The sequence below is a fragment of the Psammomys obesus genome, unplaced genomic scaffold, assembly GCF_907164565.1.
Source record: "Psammomys obesus unplaced genomic scaffold, mPsaObe1.curated_primary_1811, whole genome shotgun sequence".
NCBI lineage: Eukaryota > Metazoa > Chordata > Mammalia > Rodentia > Muridae > Psammomys > Psammomys obesus.
The window spans coordinates 9,900,576-9,922,252 of record NW_026589732.1 but is presented as its reverse complement, the minus strand read 5'-3'; the positions used below and the strand labels follow the sequence as shown (position 1 = coordinate 9,922,252).

General features: G+C 39.2%; 1 protein-coding gene across 1 annotated transcript in view; it reads right to left on the bottom strand.

Annotated features, from left to right (window-relative positions):
- Fktn (fukutin) overlaps nucleotides 1–17,897 on the bottom strand; it is a 51,276-nt gene extending 33,379 nt beyond the window's left edge. The window contains exons 1-4 of the mRNA XM_055605360.1: nucleotides 17,873–17,897; nucleotides 11,983–12,191; nucleotides 3,539–3,598; nucleotides 1,848–2,051 (exon numbers count right to left, since the gene is read on the bottom strand). Coding sequence (XP_055461335.1) covers nucleotides 1,848–2,051; nucleotides 3,539–3,598; nucleotides 11,983–12,087 — 369 coding nt within the window. The 5' untranslated portion in view covers nucleotides 12,088–12,191; nucleotides 17,873–17,897. The remainder of the gene's footprint in view (nucleotides 1–1,847; nucleotides 2,052–3,538; nucleotides 3,599–11,982; nucleotides 12,192–17,872) is intronic.
- Between the last annotated feature and the right edge of the window lie 3,780 nt (nucleotides 17,898–21,677).

Sequence of the window (21,677 nt, the reverse complement as noted above, 5' to 3'; positions counted from 1 at the left end):
GAAAAATAACCCCAAAACTTAACGATCTTTAGTGACAAAGGCAAAAGTATTCCATGAACAAAAGAATGCAAGAAATTTAAGAAAACAAAATTTTAGACAAAAATATTAAACCAATGGCATTAGGCTTTTGTTAAAAAAAAAAATAGAACAGTTGAAAAAAAAAAGAGAAAAAAAATCACAAAGCAAAATGAAGAAAATAAAATTATTTGTTTATATTAGAACACTGGGACCAGGAAAAAGACAAAACCAAGAATGAAAGACCCACAAATCAAAGGAACAGAAAGCAGGAAAATGGTGTATTATATCCTACTGAGCTTTTATGTTTCTATTTCAGAGTTCACAGATGCATTCATTATTCACAAGTATATGAAAACAGCAAGTAAAAAAAATAAAGGATAATCATTATGAGAAAAGAAGTATGATCAGAGTAAATTAATTTCATGTGAATATTTACTCATAATAATGTGGAATGACTATGTGTATCCATATGAGAATGTGAACTAAATTCCTCATCTATGTGAGATACTAGTAACAAAATGTAAGCATTTATGAATGAGAAGATAAACAAGGTGAAAGGACTTCAAGCCACTGGCTCTAGGCCTGAGAGTAAGCTGTGAGAGGCGAGGCAGATATTGCCCTAGTTTACTGAGCTTTGCATTACTATCTGGCCTTTTGAACTTAAAACTAGTATTGCTTTGCTTAAAAATAAAAATTAAATTTTAAATACCATATTCTCAATTTTCCATAGCTTGAAACAATGTTAGAATGTAAAACAAGAAAAAAAGCAAGCCAACAAAGACCATTACATTTGCACTTCACCTGTTTCTCACCTGCATCCCTGCCTAGACAGAACACAGACAAGATGCCAAGTTCATTCCCCGACACCGAGTTTGAGGCAACTGAGAAGCCTGCTCAATTCCTAGCAGTTCATAGCCTGCTGACCCAGTGCACACCATCACTCTGGAAGGAGTTCCACCTGCCACTGTCAACATGATGAATCAAATCTGTAGAACTTTTGCATCTCTCTTGAGTCCTGATTAGTGATGCTCATTTAATCTGATGCACACTATCTGCTATCTTAATCTCTTCCTCACCAGACTCTAGCACATAAATGTTCCATATCCCTACATCACTGCATTGAGGATCAAGTTTATGACACACAAGCCTTGGGGGAACATATCTAAATTGTATGAAAATCAAAATCATGACAGATATTTGAAATAAAGCATGCACCCCTGTCTGCCTTTCATCTTGAAATTACAAAGCAATTTAGAAATATAAGTTTAGGTTTTTGGACACATCTGAAAAGCACTCCATATGAGTAACGCACTAATACTGTGTACATACAAAATAGAGGAACGGTGCTATAGGCAAAATCCTAGGCTGAGGTGTACCTTCTGCAACACACAATGGAAACACAGCCCCTCCTTGCCTGTCTAACTAATGGAGATGCTGAACACCCATGCTGACCTCCTCAAGGTCATGATTATAGTCAAGACTGATATCTGAATAGCAATTTACTAGAAGCTTCTGAGAAAAAAATTCCTTAAAAAGATGGATATTCCCATTTCTTCCTTTCATTCCCCTGTGTTATGCTGGAATGATTGTGGAAATGGAGAAAAAACTTCAGCCCTGGTATCAGTAGGAAGACAAATGAACATCAATAGTCACCATTATTTTACCCTCTGACTAGAAGAGAATAAATGTCTTCTTTGTGGTAGACATTGTATCCAGCTACTTTATAGCTGAAAATATTCAATCCAATTTACACAAAGAACTTTGGATGTCTTACTTTTTAAGCTGTCATAATCTCACACTACCTCCATTGGCTAAAGCAGTGGACTTACCTCATTCTTCCATAGGTGATATTGCAGTGCAAATACAGTGAAGTCTCTTGGAACACAAAAAAATTTGCATTCTGAAGCAGACCCTTGAGAAGTATTTTTCACTTGTTCGATGTTTTTATTAATTGATTCCAGAATCCAAGGGTCAATAAGGAACACTGGCACATTTTGGCTGGATGTCAGCATAATAAATTTCTTAACTGCACGCTGTTTGAGAGGAAGAGAATCTCTTTGAAACCACTAAGTCAATAGAACTTTTCCTGTACTAGGAACTGAACCCCAGACCTCACACATGCTCAGTAAGTGCTCTGTCACTGGGCTCTTTTCCCAGATCCCTTTTGTATTTTCATTTTGAGAAAGGGTCTCGTCGAGTCACCTAGGTTAGCCTTAGACTCATTAGGAAGCCCAAGCAGGCCTTCTTCTTGCACACATGCTCTCCGATTCCCTGTAGGGTGATTTAAAGGCGTGGGCCACTAGGCCTAGCTCACCACAAATAATTTTGTTAAAATTTTGTTCAATTAATTTTCTAAGACCACAGTATCTACCCAATAGACAGCATGCTTATCACTGCACTAGGAATAAGCAAATAAATAACACACTTGTTTCCTGTCCTCAAGAAGTGCACAGTCTACTGAGGAAGATAACAAGTCACTACAGTTCAAGGTAAAATGCACTACAACAAAATGTAAACAACCTAACAAAAGTAGAGACAAAAGTAGAGACATAGGAAGCCAAAAATGGCCACGTATGATGATGACTGCCTGTAACTTCAGCACTCCAGAGGTAGAAGACTACCACAATGTCTGAGGCAAGCCTGGTCTACACAGAAAGTCCCAGGCCAACCAAGGATATACTAGTGAGACCCTATCTCAAAATAACAGCATGAAAGAAGAGAAAACAAACAAGCAAAAACAGAATAAAAACAAACAAACAAAGGGTTTTTTTTTTATTAGTAACCCAGCATTATCTTTTAGTTTTTACAACTGTTGTTGACACAGGGTCCCAGGTAAGCCAGGCTTCCCTTGAACAGTGTCTGTAGCTGAGGATGGCGTTGAGCTCCTGGTCCCCTGCTACCATATCTGGTTTATATAGTGCTTGAGGCAGAACCCAGGGCCTCCTGCATGCTAGACAAACGCTTTAACAACTGAGCTACATCTCAGCTCTGCCCTCACAGCATTGTTTCTAATTCTTAATTACATAGAAAAAAGTATATTTTACAATGTGGATGTTTTGAAATTTTGCAAAACAAAAAATATACTGTATATATTACATTATCTGTTCCTTTCATTTTACAAAGAAATCACTGAGATTTTTATTCCTGATTATTAATTTCCTTTATATTCATAGCTCAATTCTGGTCATATGTTCACTTGTTTGGGAAAGCAGGATAGTTCAGTGGACAAGAATTATAGAGATGTAAAGTTAAAATCTGGATTCAGATATTTACTAACCAGCTAACCATAATCTCCGCAACTAGCTAAACTGAGAAAAACAACACATACTGACTTCTTAACAGTCCACAAGGATAAGATGAGACATTCCACGTAAAACACTTGCGGTAGAGGGTCGACTCCTCATGTCCAAGGTAGTTACTGTCACTGCCATCATGCAACACATACACGAGGAGTAAACCAATAAATGAACTAAAGACAATACAAACACGCTAACTGAGATTTCTTATCTATCATACATACCCATTGTGTGCTATCAAATCCAATTCGGTTTCCTTTGGATTTTGATGAACCTGTTCCATTCTAGTATAGAGAATAAAAGAATATTTTAATAAATTCATAGCATAGCATGTGATATCCAAATGCTTATTTTCATACTCAGCAGCAAACAATTATATAATATAATAAACCAAGAGGCAAAACACTGACAGAGTACAGTAAATTACTGAAGAAGTTCAATGGTATGGCCAGCTTTTCTGAACCAATTAATGCCCATCAAGAAGAGCATTCTCACCCATATTCCTATTTCTATCTGTCTGTTTCCTGTTCTCCTACCCGATGCTTCTCTCTGTCCTGCCTTAGTCTCTCAAGTCCTGAGATTATAGCACAAACCAGCTGGCTCTCTGCTATTTCTCTGAAATTAGAGTTTGTCCACATATTGAATTAGTAATGAGATGACAAAGTGAGTTTTTAAAAAGTATACTAATGAGCAGTTCCCAAATGTCCAGTTCTGTTCTATACTTCCAAACCAAAAGAAAAAAAATTGTTTCCTCCCTCATCTATTCTCTCTCAACAATCCTGCAAAACAAGTGCCATTATTTCTAGTTGAGATGGCACTAATACCCACAATTCTCATAATGTATACTATTATTTCACATGTTCCAGGTGACTTACAAGTTAATAAACTTTTTAAATGTCCAGATTCAGAGAGTCAGAAGGAGGAAAGCAATATCAGTATTTGTGACTAGCTCCCAAATACTGTGAAAATAAATAGGAGAAAAAAATGTCTGATGGTCTAGAGATAAGAATGTTTTACACTCAGACAAGTTTGCCAGCTCCTTATGCTTTCAGTGTTTTCTACCTATGAAGTATAAAAGAGAGGTTGCTGACAATCAATTAAAATTGTCTCATCCTGCAAATACAATGTGCTCAACATTCCTAAAAAGAAGGTCCTTTTCTCATCAAATTGCATACTCAAGGGCAGGTAACAAGACCAAGCTGTCTCTGTATCACCATGTCTGGCATAGTGCTTGGCTAAATAAATGTTAGTAAGAATTTGTTAACTGGAAGCAAAAAGAAGGGAAGAAGAATAATCAAGGTAGAGCTGCATTCAGTTTCTCACAAAATCTGCAAATTAGTAACAGTTGAATACAAATGGACATTTGAGAAAAACACAACAAAAAATAAGATCAAAAAATAACTTTGTAATCTTCAATCTTAATAAGTAATGGAGATTGAAGAAAGTTTTTTTTTGTTTTTTGTTTTTTGTTTTTTTTTTTCCCCACTGCAACCCTACCTTAATATAGCAAACTGATTTTGTTAAGTTTGGAACAAGTGCACTTCTAGTGAGCTAGTAGATTATTTTATAGCTTTTTTGGAATTAAGATCATAGATCATAAACTCTACCATAAACTCTGCACTACCACAAACAGCTAAAAGTCTTACGTAATAGCCAGCTTTATTCAGAGCATCAGACAATTTATATTCTAAGGGTTAAGAAGAGTCACCTGGTCTTCTCATTTTAAGCCTGCTCTCCCAGGTCCATGCTGCTAACTAGAGTGGTAAACATACAGTTACAGTTGATACTATCACCTCTATCTAGAACATTTCACATTGTCCAAACTATATCCTTATTAGCAGTCATTCCCCAGTCTTCTTCCTCTGTGCCACCACACTAACATACTTCTTATCCCAGTATTTGGGAGGCTGAAGGCCAATATGGACTACATAGTGAAACTTAGGATCAAAGAACAAAGCAAAATAAGCAACAGAAATCCAACTCTCACTTGTCTGCACTTGTAAGCGCACAGCTAACTATGCCTGTTCACTGCTGTCACTGCCAATTCCTGATGACTGCTGCATAGGGTCTTCATTCTGCAGAGCAATCCTACTTTCCCTTCTCCATTAATGCTCTTTAACGTATTTTCCTTATTCCATCTGTCTGTGATATTGCTTTTGTTTTCCTGAGAAAAGGAATTGGAGAACTTTCAAGTACTCCCAATACTTTGCTAACTAGTGAAATTACATCCATACAATCTGACTTTCCTCTTTTCATAAGAGATGAACTGTCTGTATTCCTATTTGTAGCCACTTCTTTCTCTTTTAATAAACTGATGCCCTTTTGCTTGGCCAAAGATATTGCTCCAGCAACTTTCTTTTCTCTGCCGGACACAATATTATTTTTTCCATTAAAAATAATTAAAACAAGAAGCAAACAAAAACTTCTTGACAGCTCTTTTCCCTGACAATTATTGTTCTCCTTTATGCAAAACTCCCAGTGAGCCAGATTGTGGTAGCATATGCCTTTAATCCCAGCACTCAAGAGGCAAAAGTAGGAGGATTTCTGTGAGTTCAAGGCCAGCCACATCTATAGACCTAGTTCCAGGACAGCCAAAGCTATATAGAGAAACCCTGTCCTGAAAAACCAACCAAACAACCAACCAAACAACCAACCAACCAAACTTTGAATAGTTGCTCTCATTGCCTTTAATTCTTTCCTGTGAATACACTTGCACTCAAATTTACTCTGCCAAACACTCACAACTACTACTGACTTCCACAATGCTAATTCCACTGGTTGTTAGCTCTTACCTCATTTTATCTACCAAGGCTCGGTAACCCTGCCTCACTGGAATACTTGGTTTACTGGACTCTTATGATTCCCATACTTCAGTCTCTGCTGTGTCTCCCTGGTGTTTGTACTTAGTCTCACTAGCTAGCTCTCAATTCTTTGAAATGAGCTTAAGGGGCAAAGCTCAGATCTCAAGACATTCTTTTACATCTATGCTCACTTATTTCGTATCTCATTGAGTCTTGTCGCTTTTTATTTTTATTAAAGATTTACTTGTGATACATATGTATAAGCAAGACACTCATACACACGGATTGCATGTGTGCAGTGCCTGCAGAGGTCAGAAGAGGGCATTAAATCTCCTGGAACTGGAGTTACAGGAGGTTGTGAGTCACCGCATAGGTGCTTGGAAACCAAATCTGGGTCCTCCTGAAGAACAGAAAATGTTCCTAACTGCTAAGCTATGTCTCTAGCCCATTGCTTTTTCACTTTTTAAAAACATTTATTTACTTATTTTAGAGATGGCACATGTACTGTGCTGTGCATTTGGAGGTCTGAGGACAACTTGTGGGAGTTTGTTCTTCCCTTCTGCTATATGGCTTCAGAGCATCACAGAGGAAAATGCCTTTACCCAGGGAGTAGTCATCTTACTTCCCCAAGTCTTAGAGCTTTACCACCCACCTGCTTAAAACTCCAAGCCGTTGAACTGCAGACTCACATATCCACTCGTCTATTCTTTACCAGGGTGTCAAATAGGCACTAAAACTACACATGAGAAACCTTCCATTCACCATATTTTGGACTTGCTCTTTTAGTTTTTCTCATTTCAATAAACTACAACTTCTCACTTCTGTTGCCTAGGTAAAAAACACAAGTAACCTTTGACTTTCTTCTGTCTTTCATACCCTGCATCTTGCAATCAATAAATCCTTTTAGCTCTGCTTTCTATTTCTTACTAACTCCCTTGTCAAAGGCATTGCCACCTCCTGTGTAAATTATAGTCACCTTTGAAGTAGTTTCTTGTAGCCTGTGCTCCTATAATCTATTCTTAATAGAGCAGATGGGCTAGCACAATCATGTCATATCAACAGCTCAAAACCTTCCTATGGTTCAATCTTACCAATAAGGCCCAAAGTTCTTATACTGGTCAATAAGGCTCTCAACAACAGGGAAGTCTTTGGTCTTACCTACTCTCCTTTCATCTCTCACTCTTCTATAACCATATTAATTTCCAAATTGTTCCAGGCGCTTTCCACCTCAAGATTTTTGTGCTGTTTCCTTTGGTTTCTACACAGTATAGACATTTATATAATTCACTCTTTTAGAATAAACTTTTTCTTTTATTTGTAATGACCTTCAACATTCTTCATGATCATCTGGAAAACTTCTGACTCATCCCATAAGACCAACTTAAAATATTGTGCACCTATGAAATATCCATTAATCTAGCCCTTAAAGTATGTTATTCTTCAGTTCTTTTTTTTCCTGAAAACTTAACTTGAAGGGTCAAGGATAAGAATACTGAGGGGATCTAGCTTTATAAGGCTTAATGATCATACAATTTTAATGACCTCATTTAAGAAAAGGAATGCAAAGCTACATTTTACAAATGTTACAAAAACATGCAGTTTTATAAATATGCCCATGAACCTATAAAATAAAGTGCCCTAGAATTTAAATTTTATTTTTATTGTCTTAATAGTTGTTGTATCTGTGGGGAAGAGTAGCTACTGGTAGCTAGTGGCTACAACTGTAAATGAATAAGAAGAATGTAGTCACTGCCAACCAACGACCATACAAACAGAGAACCAAGAGAATACATAACCTGACCTCTCTTTCTTCCTAGTCTCCAATCTCCAGCTGATGCTTCCCATTGGTTGAACCCAAACGGAAACCCAAAGGCAAGGGAGTTAATGCAGTCCATAGAGATCAGCCTCCCAAGGCATAGAGTATGGCGAAGAAATATCTGGAGAGGCAAACAGAGAATATCCTGCATACTATGCATACTATGCTATGTAGTTTGGTTTATTCTATAGGTATGCTATGCAGAGAATTTGACCAAAATTTTTACAATTTGAACTTTAGAAATATGTCTCATAGTACATAAGGATTACAGAGCCTAAACACTGGGGGACAGAAGAATTCTTAACTAGTTAAGTATTCAGAAGGGAGTTTGAATAAGTAAATATTAAATTATTCATCTATTTCCTTATATATTTCTTAATCTTTAGTTCCAAAGCTCCTCAAATTGTGAGTTTAGGAAGTTATGGCTGATTCACCTGTCATTCTGTTCTAGATTCTATTATTGTACTCAACTTAAATATTTTCTTTTTTTAATATTTTCAACAAAATAGGCTAAGAAGATAAAAAAGAAGCCTAACGACATTTCAAAATATTTCCTACGCATAGTTGTACTGAAAACTTAAGGGGCATAAATATGTGGATGGGCAGAATCAGATCCTAAAAGAACTGGTAGAAAAATAATTGGTGGCTATTAAACTTCACTGCTCCAATGATATGTCATTAACAAAAGGCTTTCCATGGCACAAGCCTGTAATTCCAGCACTCTGGGAGGCAGAAGCAGGCAGATCTCTGTGAGTTTGAGGCCAGCCTGTTCCGCAAAGTGAGTCCAGGACAGCCAAGGCTACACAGAGAAACCCTGACTCAAACAACAAAACACAACAAAACAAAAAAAACTACACATACAAAAAAAGTAAGAAAGGTACTCTAGAAATAGACTGCTAAGACAAATATCTTGTCATTTATGATGTAGAGTATCCAATAATCAAATTCTTATAGGAACCCCAAATCCAAATTCTTAATTTGTATGACTGTTTAAACATACTCAAATAAAGTCAAATGGCTAAGTCTTTATTAAAAAACTTTAAAGTCTTCAATACCTGCTTTTTTCCTAGTTGTTTATAAACCTGTACACCTAGAGCTGAGACCTTAACTGTGCTGAATGCCAAACTATCTGTGTAGCTGCCCTCTTCTGCATCTCGGTGCTACTCCTTCAAGTAGAAATACCACTCTCAAATTCTTCATGGACTGGAATCCTAAATGTTATCAGCAAGGGGAAGAAAGCTGTGGGTGTTAGTAAACCATTTGAAAACCTATAGTCTACAGCCTGAGAATATACGGAAGAATTTTTTTAAAGTGCTTTAATTGTAATAAAAAAAAATTCACCTTTTTTTTTTCTGGATAATGGACAAATGGAAGGGTGATGATATTTAACAAAATATGCCATATTACACTAGACTGTAAAATATATACTTTCCCTCCAGGATTAACCTACATATTTTCCTTCAGCACACTATAAAGCACGCCAAAAGTCAAAGAACAAGTAAAAATCTTTGCATAATTTTACTAAGCAAACCAACTTAAAAATATTTCAAAAGCCTTTGAAATTCTACATGGCTGTAGGATTATTTCCCATTCTTAACATGAAATTGTTCACGGTAAATAACCGCTGCCATTCTTCTTTCAAATGCCTCCCTCCACCTGAAACTACTGAACATAACAGGAAGCTATCCCAGAATCCCACCCTGTGAGTGGCCATCTAGGTAACCCGAACAGTCATGCTAAGGGCACCACTGGTGTGGTTCATCTGACTAGAGAGCACCATGGAAGGTTTGCCTCACTTGGTGCTCTGTCTTTACTTAACCAACAACCTCAATGTTTTCAACTGCCCGGCAGTGTTCTGAGAGCCGTTTCATTTCTTATCTGCCAATCTGAACACATTCTGCTTAAAAAGAGTTTTACTTACACGTCAGAATGGCCCTATGAGTAAAGACAACAACTTCGTTAAACATGAGCAAGAAACACTATCTAGATTCTAGTTAACTCATTTATACAACAGTGAAAATATAGGTTCATAAGAACTCTAATAATTACTTCAACTTCCTTCCTTCCTTTCTCTCTTTCTTAACTCATCCATTCATTCATTCATTCATTCATTCATTCATTCATGTGAGGAGGTCAGAGGACAACTTTCAGGAGTTGGTTCTCTCTCTTTACTGTATGGGTTCCAGGAGTTGAACTCAGATTGCCCAGCTTGGGTGCAAGTGACCTTATCCACTGAGCCACCTTACCAGTCTCTCAACTTTATTTTTAAAATTGTAGAGTAAACCGTCTGTAGGAAACAGAAGCTACCAGAAGCTATCATGTGTGAACATATACTATGCAGGACACATTAAGTGTGATGCATCACATCAACTAGACTAGCTCAGTTGGCAACATTACTGAGTCTCAATCAAAGACCTCAAAGCTTAAAGAAGGGGTTTGCTGAAAGCCAGATGACTGAACTAAGATTTGAACTCAAACCCCATATTTAAGAATTACTACTACTGCTACAACTATCAAATTATGAGTATCTAGAAAGTATGACCTTTGCCCTATTAATCTTGGTTTTCCTACTATTCCCTGTGTATTAACAAGTGTTCAGTAAATACATATTAAGTGAGCACACATTAAACCACATTAAACTGTTAGGAGTTGTAAGAAAAACCAAACCAAACACAAAACAAAACAAAATAAACAAAAAAACAATGAATGGTTGAAACTTCCCTAGGAACTTGTCTTGGCATGAACTGTAAGCCAACTCTGAACAGTTCCCAACTAATGATAGGTTGAGTTTACAATGATATGAGAAAGTATTATGCACTGCACAGAAATGATACTTTAAGTCTGGGATTTTATCTTTTCCTGGACAGGCTATTAAGTACTTATGATGCTGTGGAGCTATCAGCCACGTTATGATATTTCACAGAGTATTATGCCACGCTATGCTATTCAGTAGGTGAGGCATATTAAATATAGTTTTTATCCTATGATGTAACCTTACTGTAGTTGAAGAATATCTGTACTTGATTAGAGTCCACAGAATGATCACTGGGCTACCATTCTACTAGAGTTTGTGTTCAGGATATGATGGAGATCTCACTCTGCTGTCTGTTTACCACACTGATTTCCAGGACTGATCTGGCTGGCCAGACAGGTGTCCCCTTCCTCCCTCATTGTTCTATGTTTGTCCCTCTTGAAGCTGAACACTCAGTCAGTCAAAGAGGTCAACCTCCCTCTCCCAAAAAAGGACCATTCTTGGGTCCAAGGCATATGAGGAGCTGTGCTCCCTGATAGAACATCCAAACAAAGTAAGTTTGTTATTTAAAAAACCTGAGCTACTTACTGTCAAGCCTATTCCTCTATGAAATACAGTATATTTGTTCCTTATCTTTAATTATTAGATAATTGGACTGATTTCATCTGTAGATCACAGAAAAATCTAAACTCATCTAAATAAGTGACCAGGGCCAAGGGGACATCTATAATAATGCTCCAAACATAAGGAGAAGTAGGCCTTCCACAACCGACTCAGGGTAATCTATCCTAAGATCCTAGTAGATTCTGAATCAATGTATACTGTCAGATAAAATAATTTTGATATGTTACCAAAATTACTTATCGGTGACTTCATTTAACTGATACTATTTAGGAATAGCATTTTTTAAATAAAAAAATAGATATTTGAAACATTACTTTTTTTTTAAATGTATGAGTGCTCTGTCTGCATGCACAACTGCACAGCAGAAAAGGGCATTAGATCACTTTATCATGACCCACTATGTGGGCGCTGGAAACTGAACTTAGGACCTCTGGAAGAGCAGCCAGGGCTCTTCACCACTGAGCCATCGCACCAGCCTGAAACATTACTGTTGATTTAATTGTGTAATTACAAAAACATTTAATTGTAATCCTACACTGCCTGTACCAGCCTACAAAGATGAGAATCCCACTGAGAAATGTTTCTTTAAAAATTAAACATTATTAATTTTCTGTACTGAAATTTAAATACCCTAAGAAAACACACAGCCTGGCTAAGAAGGAAGGACATACTTACCCTTGCTGACAAATAGTACTTGTAGTAGTACAGCTGAAACAGCAGGAATGCAGAGCTTGTCAGTGTTAACAGGGCCAAGATCACGTTCTTATTGATTCTACTCATTGGTCTATGGTGTTTGCTTGAATGTTTTTTAACAGTAACCCAGTTGTTTTCATCTTCTTCATGAAACAGGAAGAATCTTGTTTCTTGTCAATAAAAAGATACTTCTGTAAAGAAAAAAAAAAAAGCCAATATAGAAAAAATTAACTTCAATAATTATTGACAGGACATACACTCACACACGCATACATGCACACACACAAACTTATTTATACGTAGCCAGTCTGGCTGTACATGGCTTTACCACCAGCATTTGGTATGCTAAGGCAGGGAGACAGTAAGTACAAGGCCAGCCTAGGCTATACAGTGAGGTCAAGACCAACTATCAGTTATTCATAAGAATACTTGGGTAGGAGGGAACAGCTAACAGAATAGTATGTACATGTGTACATGTGAGAAAGACACAGAGCACATGTTAGATGCAGAAAGAATTAAAGCATTACACCTTCATTAGGACACAGTGACTCCTTTCTTATAAAATGTTGTAAGGAAAATTCTGCAGGAGTGATGAAAAGAAAGGATCTAGGGAAAAGAGGCTGCATAAAAATTAATGTTGCATTTCAGGTAGAGAAATGTAGATGCTTCAGGAACAGGTACCCAAGGGTGTCTGACACTCTCTGCCTCCATTTTGCTGCTGTATGGACAGTGTACAGTGAATACATTGTTTGCTTTTCTTTTTACTAGTTCATGCTACCTAACATCTGTGGATGCTCCCACAACTTCCCTTCATGTCCTGATACACTGTAAACAGAAGAACCATGTCTCTGTTCTATCAGTTTTGAGATCTCTTTCTACAAGGATCTTCCTTTTACATTCGACAATTCTTTCTCATATATTTCAGTTTGGGGTTACAGCAATATTTGTCTTGGGGAAGATGTATTTGTACCCATCTCCTATTTTCCAGTTGTTTCGGGTACTTTCAGGCACAATAGGGTACAAATATTTTTACTCTTCCATTCTAAAGTCCTAAGTTTTGGTACGGAACTTTAAAACAATCCAGATAAGCTGAAAGAGCTGAACACATAAAATAAGCACTGGAAGAAACCATGTAAGATCAACTATCCATGAGAGGTACATCAACAGAGGTGAGAACTACCTATCCCATCCATAGATGATGTACCAAGATAATGGAATACATCATGATTTACTAACCTGTAAAAATTAGTAACATCCATCAACACTGATGTTGATATGAGTGTCTGCTGTCAATTAAAACTTGTTACAATGGTTTCATCTGGGCAGGTCATGGAAACAGATTATTTCTCATTCTCCAGATCTCAGCTCTCTCTCATGCATGTACTGAAAACCTCGCTCGTGTAGTACATACTGCTTCTCTTAGTGACATCTACACTAGCACCACTGCTAAGCGTCCTCTAAGCTTAACTATTCTAAAGTCCAAGTTAATATACTGTTGTTTTTTTTTTTTTGGGGGGGGGAGCTGTCTCTACATTTAATACAAGATTCATTCATTAATAATATATTTTTACATACAGAATACACATTCTTTTAGTTTTAATTTCACCTTTTATTATCAATTTTACTACACATCACTACATGAACAAGGTTGAGAAAAAGTGGTGGTAAAGCCAAACACACTTGTGCTGGAAACATGTGCAAAGTTCAAGATTGTTTTCTGTAGCCAAGAGCATTATATAATCTTTCAGTGTCACAGCTAACATTCAAATATGCCTTAAACTGAAAAAAAAAAAAAAAAAAAAAGAATAGGAGATCAACTACAGAACACAGAGAATAGTACAATTTAGTAAATGTATGTTTAGGGGCTTAGCAAAATGGGAGGCATAAAAAGAAAATGATACCACAGAGGCGCTCAAAAGTAAAAAAGAAACTGAAAAAGCAAAAACACTGAACATTTTTAGACTGTAAAGAAATCTAGCCAGTATTGCCAATGCTACTATTTACCCTCCACAACCTGACAGCAAAGCCCTATTGCTGAAGATACTACATATTTATGTCACTGAATATAGAGAAATAAAGCTGATGCTCAACTAGAAGCTTTGCCCCAAGTGACCAGAATTTATAGTGCTGGATGGTATGATACACACTACTGCAGGAGAAAAGTAATCATTAATCTCATCCAGCTATGAACCCTGTGAGCTATAACAGCAGCTTTCTGCAAGGTATAACTACTGACTGTGTAATAGTGGCACAATGTTATGGGAGTAGCCAACCATCTTTTGATTGGATTTAAGGCCAGCTCTATGAGATGGAACCTATACCCCAAGGAAAGCCCTATTAAAATTATTCTCCCAAATAAACATAGAAATAAAATGACTCCTAACTATGCACAGATAATTTCGTTGTTGAACACTCATCAGAGAGACTTCTTGCAGTAGATAGTAGTTGATACAGACAGCCATAACTAGACAACATACAGAGTAAGAGACTTTGGAACACTCAAGTTTCAAGGAGAAAACACGTCAAAGCCATACACAAAGGCTCAGAGATAGATGTAGAAGAGGAAGTAAAAGACTGTAAGAGCATTTTCCAGACACAATAGGGCTGATGCACACTTGAACTCAGAGACTGTGACATCAGGCACACGTCTGTACAAGTTCAAGCCAGACAAAATCCTAGCACAGAGAAGGGGAAGTGAACACAAAGTCCCACCACTAGCAAAGAAATTATTTGCAACTGATAACTTCTGGGAGGGATAAAAAGTTTTTCGTCAATGGAGTGACAGAGTATATCAAACACATCCCAGGAAAGGACACATGCTCATAAATAGTTGGTCAACACAAAATAGAACCCATGTATTTTTGGTTATGAGAGAAAGAATCTGAAGTTGAGTGGGAAGAGTTTAGGGGTGGGAGAAGAATATGACCAAAATATATCATTTTGGTCATCAAATTACAAGTCTAGTAGGGCCTCACAGGCCTATAATACCAACTACTCTGGAGGCTAGGCAGCATGATAGTAACTTCAAATGCCGCCTATGCTAGAGCTCCTGGCCAGCCTGAGAAGTTTAGTGAGACTATCTTAAAATACAAACTGAACAAGGAGCTAGGACTGTAGCTCAGCAGTAGAGTGCCTGCACATACAAGGCTGTAGAGCCAATCCTAGGACCAATGATGATGATGGTCTTTACTATTTAATGTTCATTCACTTCTTAATCCTCTGCAAAATAACCTCTACCTTCCCATGTTGCCACTTGGAAGATGAAAAGGTAAAATAATGTACTTTCCCCATGTGATTATCCAGAAAAATACATATTTTTACAGTGACTCTTTCTTATAAAATGTTGTAAGGAAAATTCTGCAGGAGTGATGAAAAGAAAGGATCTAGGGAAAAGAGGCTGCATAAAAATTAATGTTGCATTTCAGGTGGAGAAATGTAGATGCTTTTTAATGTTTTTCATACTTGAACATAATTCTGTAATAATTTTTTTTTTTTTTTTAGAGTCTACTCTCAACCAGGCTTGGTGGTGTAAGCCTTTATTTCCAGCACTTTTGGGGCAGAGGTAGGTGGATCTCTGAGTTAGAGGCCGGGCCTCTTCTACATTGTGAGTTCCAGGCCAGACAGCAATACATAGCAAGACCGGTTCAAACAAAGCAAAACAAAACCCAGCAATAACAACTTCACTCTGCTAATGTGTTCTCATTGCTAGAATGGAATGGTTGCTATTGCGCATGGTGGGGAGGAGTGCAAAGCTGTGTCTGCAGGATGTGGAGGTCAGCCAACCCGTAGCGCCATTCTGTGGGTACCATCAACCTTTGTGTGGGTGAGTGAGGGGCTATGTGGACCTGTGTGTTGGGAGTTATGTGCACGTGTGTGATGGCAGGAGTGAACAGACCAGAATGTCTAGTATTTTGCTCTACCATACTGTCCCTTACTCCCTCAAAGCAGAGCCTCTCACTGACTTTGGAGGCAGGCTGGTGGCCAGCAATCCTCTTATTTCTGCTGGCTACCCTTAATGCTGGTTGACAGACATGTGCACAGCCATGCTTGGCTCTCTTTGTGAGTGTGCTGTCTGACTTTGGGTCATCTCATGTTTCCTCTTAGTAACTGAGACATCTCTCCATTCCCCTGCATAACCCTAAACCCCAAAGACAAACTCTCACAAGCCTGGAATCCTCTTCCAAGATATGAGGTTATGCCCACAGGCTACCATGCTCAGCTTGTCTATACACCTTCTGGGGATGGAGGTCCAATCACCATGCTTGCAATGACAAGCACTTTAGTGACTGAGTTATCTTCCCAGCTGAATTATTTGAGTTACGTTTCTCGTTATTTTTAAGTTGAGTGTGCTGGTTAATTTTATGTCGACTTACATACTGGAATAATCTGGGAGGAGGGAACCAATTGAGAAAAATGCCTCCATAAGACAAGGCTGTAGGCAATTCTGTAGAGTATTTTCTTAATTACTGATTGATGTCGGGGGTGGGGGAGTCAAGCCTATTGTGGGTGGTGTCATCCCTGGGCTGGTGGTCCTGGGTTCTATAATAAAACAGGCTCAGCAAACCATGGAAGCAGATAAGCAGCACTCCTTCACGGCAGCTGCATCAGCTCCTCCCCCCCAGCTTCTTGTCCTCACTGCTTCTGATGATGAGCTGTTATATGAAACTATGAGCAAAACAAACCTTATCTTCCCCCAAGTCACTTTTAGTCATGGTATTTCATCACAACAATTATTAACCCTAACGTAGTGAACAGTGAGTAAAGCCTTTCCCTCAAGAGGCAAGTAATCAATTGCTTGTTTGAGGGTATTTACCCCAGGCTGGTCTGAACTAATTATGTAGCTCTGTTTCCTCTGTTTCCTAGTGGTTCTCTTTATCTTGGCCTCCAAAGTGCTGGTATTACATGTGTGCGCTACCATTTCTGGCTCAAAAGCTGACCTTTATTGAAAATCCTCCAAGGTAGAAAGACTGGAATATCATTCTTTACAACTGAGAAAGCCTGAGGCACAAAGTGGCTTGCCTTTTGGTGATCGTGATAAAATCTGAATTCAGTTCTCTAGACTCTTACCTAAAGCTTCTAATTACCCAGCCCCATTTATAACCAATCTTTCCCGGTATTCCCCAACTGAAATGTAAACGCAAGGCAGGAAATTAACATGCAATTATCTGACATAGCTAACCCTGTCCACCTTATTATTATTATCGTCATCAATTTTCATTATTAACCACAGTGAGCACTACTTCAAACGAACTAAGGACGAACACTGCGGAGTCTCAGAAGAGGGAAAGAGCCTGGTAATTCAACTACCTCCTCTCTTCAAATCGATGGCAGCTGGCTGCTGCACACAGAAGCTAAGTCTTCCCCGTAGCATCAACTGCCTTCCCAGGTGGACCCTCCCCTGGTTAGCTGCCCTGCCACTCTCCCTTTCCCCTGCGAGTTCATGCCTCCAGCCCCCGCGTAAGAGGCACCCAGAGAGGCAGCCTGCAGCAGCTCCCTGCGGAAGCACTTTGGCATGCTCGGGTCCTCACACCTGAACCTTCTCCTCGCACCCTCCGCTCTCGCCACTCCGCTCAAACGTCACTGTCCCAAGCCGGCTTCTGTCTCCATGAACCTCTGAAGTCGAAGCCGGGTCAGGATGATGAGCGTGGGCCGTGTGGGAGCTATCTGCCCCCGTGACAGCGGCAGCGTGCTCGCGGACTGACTCACAGAAGGAAGCTGCGGCCGACAGCGGCCTCCTCCCCGCCCCCGTAGGGCGCGTACCCCGAGTAGGGGGCCGACCGTCGGTCAGGGCACCAGCACACCAGCGACACGCGCCTGAGGGCGCCCGCCCACACCCGGGCTCAGCGACCCAGCCCGGGTGCCCTTATCTTACCTCCCTCTGCGGCGGCGGCGGCGGCCAGGCTTACGGCAAGCACGGCAACTGTCGCAAAAGGTCGTCAGGCGACCAGCGGCGCACGCTAGCCCGTGAGTTTTCTGGGTGGCCTGAGCGAGTTTACGTCTCCAGCCACTTCACTGCCCAAGGTTCTCGGAGCCCTGCTGTTCGCCTGCCTTTGGGCAGCCATCCCTCCAGCCGCGCACCGAGGCTGCCTGGAGTGACCGGAAAGAACTGTTTCGCCAGGGTGCAGTTCCCCTCAGCGCAGAATGCCAGTTACATGCAAACACAGGAGAGATAAGGTTCCTCCTTCCTTATTTCCTCCCTCCCTTTCTCTCCCACTTCCACTCTCCTGCTCGCAGTCCCTCCCTCCCACCCCATCTCCTCTCTCCTTTCTTCTTGGATTCTGCTTTGGTATTACTTGCAATTGGAGATAAAGTGGGAAAGGGTATGTATATGGTCATGAAGTTGAGTTGCCTAGAGTGAACAAAACAACTTGTCTCCCCCAGTGCGCAGTTCCCCTGAGCGAAGAGTGCTAGTTATATGCAAACTTAGGCTGGATCCAAGATTCCTCCCTTCCTCCCTCCCTCCCTCCCTCTCTTCCCCTCTTCAGCTCAGCCCCTCCTCTCTCTTCTTGGATTCTGCTTTGGATATCATTACTTGCAATAGGGTGGGAAAGAACACTATGTAGTGATGTATATGCCGATGAAGATGAGTTGCCTACTCTACATCCGGGTAAAGTATGCTGTCTTCTTTGGGCTTGAAACAAACGTAGACAGTTCTTGGCCTGGTATCTTTGAGCACATGTGTATTTTGATGGGAATTTTTGAAAATTAAAAAGCACTAAACAAATTATTGTAATTTTAAGTTATCTCTTCAAAACTTACTAACGGTATTTTACCCTCCACACCCCATTCTGTATCATTTAACTCAAGCTGCCTTAAACTCTCTATGTAGCCCAGTTTGACCTTCAAATGATCCTAGAATTTCCCCATCTCAGCTGCTGAGACAACAAGTCTGCAACATCATGCTTGGCTTAAAACAAGAATTTTTCTAAAAACTGTGATGGAATGCGGCTGTATCATAAAATCCCTATTCTAAAAACCTGGTTTTTAGAAGTGAATGCTTTTCAAGTGCATAGCAAAACTTGTTCTGCATAAACCTTGAAAGAGGCAGTTAAGGGGACTAGCTAGATTTCCGATTTGAGATAAGTTTAAGTGTAAATCTCATTGTTTTTCCTGTATGAGCATGGTTGTAATGTGTCGTCTACATTTTCAAGGTCTGTTACTGTAAAGTGGACCAGGATTTATAAACATATGTCAAGGAAAGAATTTGGAGCCCTTCAAAGAAAACGGACAGTCCTTTTCTTAGACATAGTTTGTCAGCAACCTTTTTAGTCAGTTTACCTCTGAATTTTTCCCCACTTGCAAATAATTATTTTTTTCAATGTAAGCTTAAAAAGTAAAAGCCCTGTCTACAACTGCAAGGTGGAAAATAGGCAAAATAAACTGCTGTCCATTACATATATATACAGTCATTCTTCTGGATGGACCTCAGAAACAGGTCTACACAGGTCCTCAAGGAAAACTTAAGGGTGACCAGGAAGGGAATTCTGGGGCACTGGCTTTCTGTTACATAATAATCTGAAATTAGGTATGTCAGTGGAGTCTGAGAAATTTCCACCTCTAGTTTCATTTCCTATTGCTGTGGTAAAATACTCTGACAAAAGCAATTTTATAAGGAAAGGCTTATTTTGGCTCACAGTGGCAGATTACAGCCTATCATATTAGAAAGTTAAAGAGGCAAAAGCTTGAGGAAGCTGGTTACATCACATCCAAAACAAGAAGAGAGCAAAGAAGGAATGTATCCTAGGGTTCAGTTAGCCCTCTCCTCTCAGTCCAGGGCCCAGCTGGTGAAATGCTGCTGTCCACATTCAGGATAGGTCTCCCCACCTCAGTTAACTAAGGAGCCCCACTCCAGGCATGACCACAGACCCCTCAGTGAGACTGCCTTCTCATGTAACTTTATATTGGACCAAGTAGACAATTGAAACCAACCATCACACATCCATAGGGAGTTCTACTAGGTGAAGCTTCCACTACGGAGCTTTAGGATGAGACAATATGAAGCAGTTGGGTTAACCAAGCATTTTACCAATTGATATATAAAAACAAGATCCCAGAGTGGGGAGCTCTTTCCCTACTCATGCCCTTAATATTCCATTTTTATCCTGATTCATGTAAAGAAATATAGAAGCAAAGCAAAGGATCCCTGGATTCCTTCCAAGGTCAGGATCTGTAACCCAAGTATCTGGTGCATGTACATTCTTGTATCACACTGTCTATACTACTGGATGTCTGTTTAGAATATAAGTAGCCTTTCCTTAATGACATTTTTTTTTTCACTGTATTATCTCTTTTGGTGCTGACCTTGAGCAAAGTGGGTATAAGCAAATAGTAGAATTGCAATGTAAATGCAAAACTATGTTCAGTACACAAAAACTTCAACAGAAAAGAAGGGTGCACTTAATTTGCTAAGGAAAAAGCCCCAAATTCAATAAAGCCACTTGTGAAATGCTCCTCCGGTCACCTACGTTTGACCATGGTGCTACTCTAGAGTTTGTGGAACCTACAGTTGCTGGAAATGGGTTGAGGGCGGGTGTTAAAGGCTACACTCTGTCTGCTGCTGGATTCACCTCTTCCACTTATAATCTGCCAAGATGTGGGCAAGTAGTTTCTTTCATACGCCTGCCACAACTAGCAAGCCACCACACCTTCCCATATGTGACAGATTTTGATCCCCTCAAAATACATCTTTCTTCCTTTAAGATGGTTACTTGTCAGATATCTGATCATAATGACAAAGCACAGTCTACATATTTATAGTATCAAATTCAGGGAGGGATACAAAGAACATGTATAAGCCATCATATAAAAATAGTAGCTTGCAGGTACAAGTTAGAAAGGGGAAGCTTCAAAATTCTGATAGTCCATTTTTATTGGAGTAACTCTGAACTGTGGAGGCCAGTACTTTGCCTAGCAACCACAAAATATAAGGATAGATGATCCATGTTTACCTCTCTTCAGTGAATAATCTGTTGCTTCTATTTTAATGTCACAATGCTACAATGCATACTATTCTTCTGTGCATATATATGCAAGAGAAGTCACTGAGAAAATTAACTTTTCAAGGGAAAGAGCAATTAAAAATCTTGACTCTGTTAAAGTGTTAAGTGGTACCCATCCATCAGCCTTCTATTCACTGTTCCCTCAAAACCTTCATCATATGCTTTTCCTCATAATGCAAGACTGCCTGTTTTCCTTTTACCTTTCTTCTGGAGACAAAGACCTTCAATAAAGGAACTACAGCCACAATACAATCATCCAATCATTGCTTACTTCTTTTCCCTTCAATTCGCTTCACATTAGAATACTCACTGCAAAAGGGACTAGGTTCTGAGTCTGATTCTCTTAGTGACCCTCTACCAAAAATGCAACCTAGAATGTGATGAGCTAACTACTCCATATTCAATGTATAAAACAACAGCTACTAGCGGCATGTAATAATGCTTAAATTAATACAAATTAAAAATTCAGTTGGCTAGTACATTAGTCACAGTAGCTGCCTGTGGCTAGTGGCTACTGAACAAATACAGGATTTTCCATCATTATATAAGACTATTAGTGGCATTGTCTAACATACTTTGAGGCAATGAGGTTATGACTTTTAAAACATTCTTTCTCAATGGAGCAACTATAGACATTTAAATAAAAGTTGATAAAAAATAAAACACTGACACAAAAAA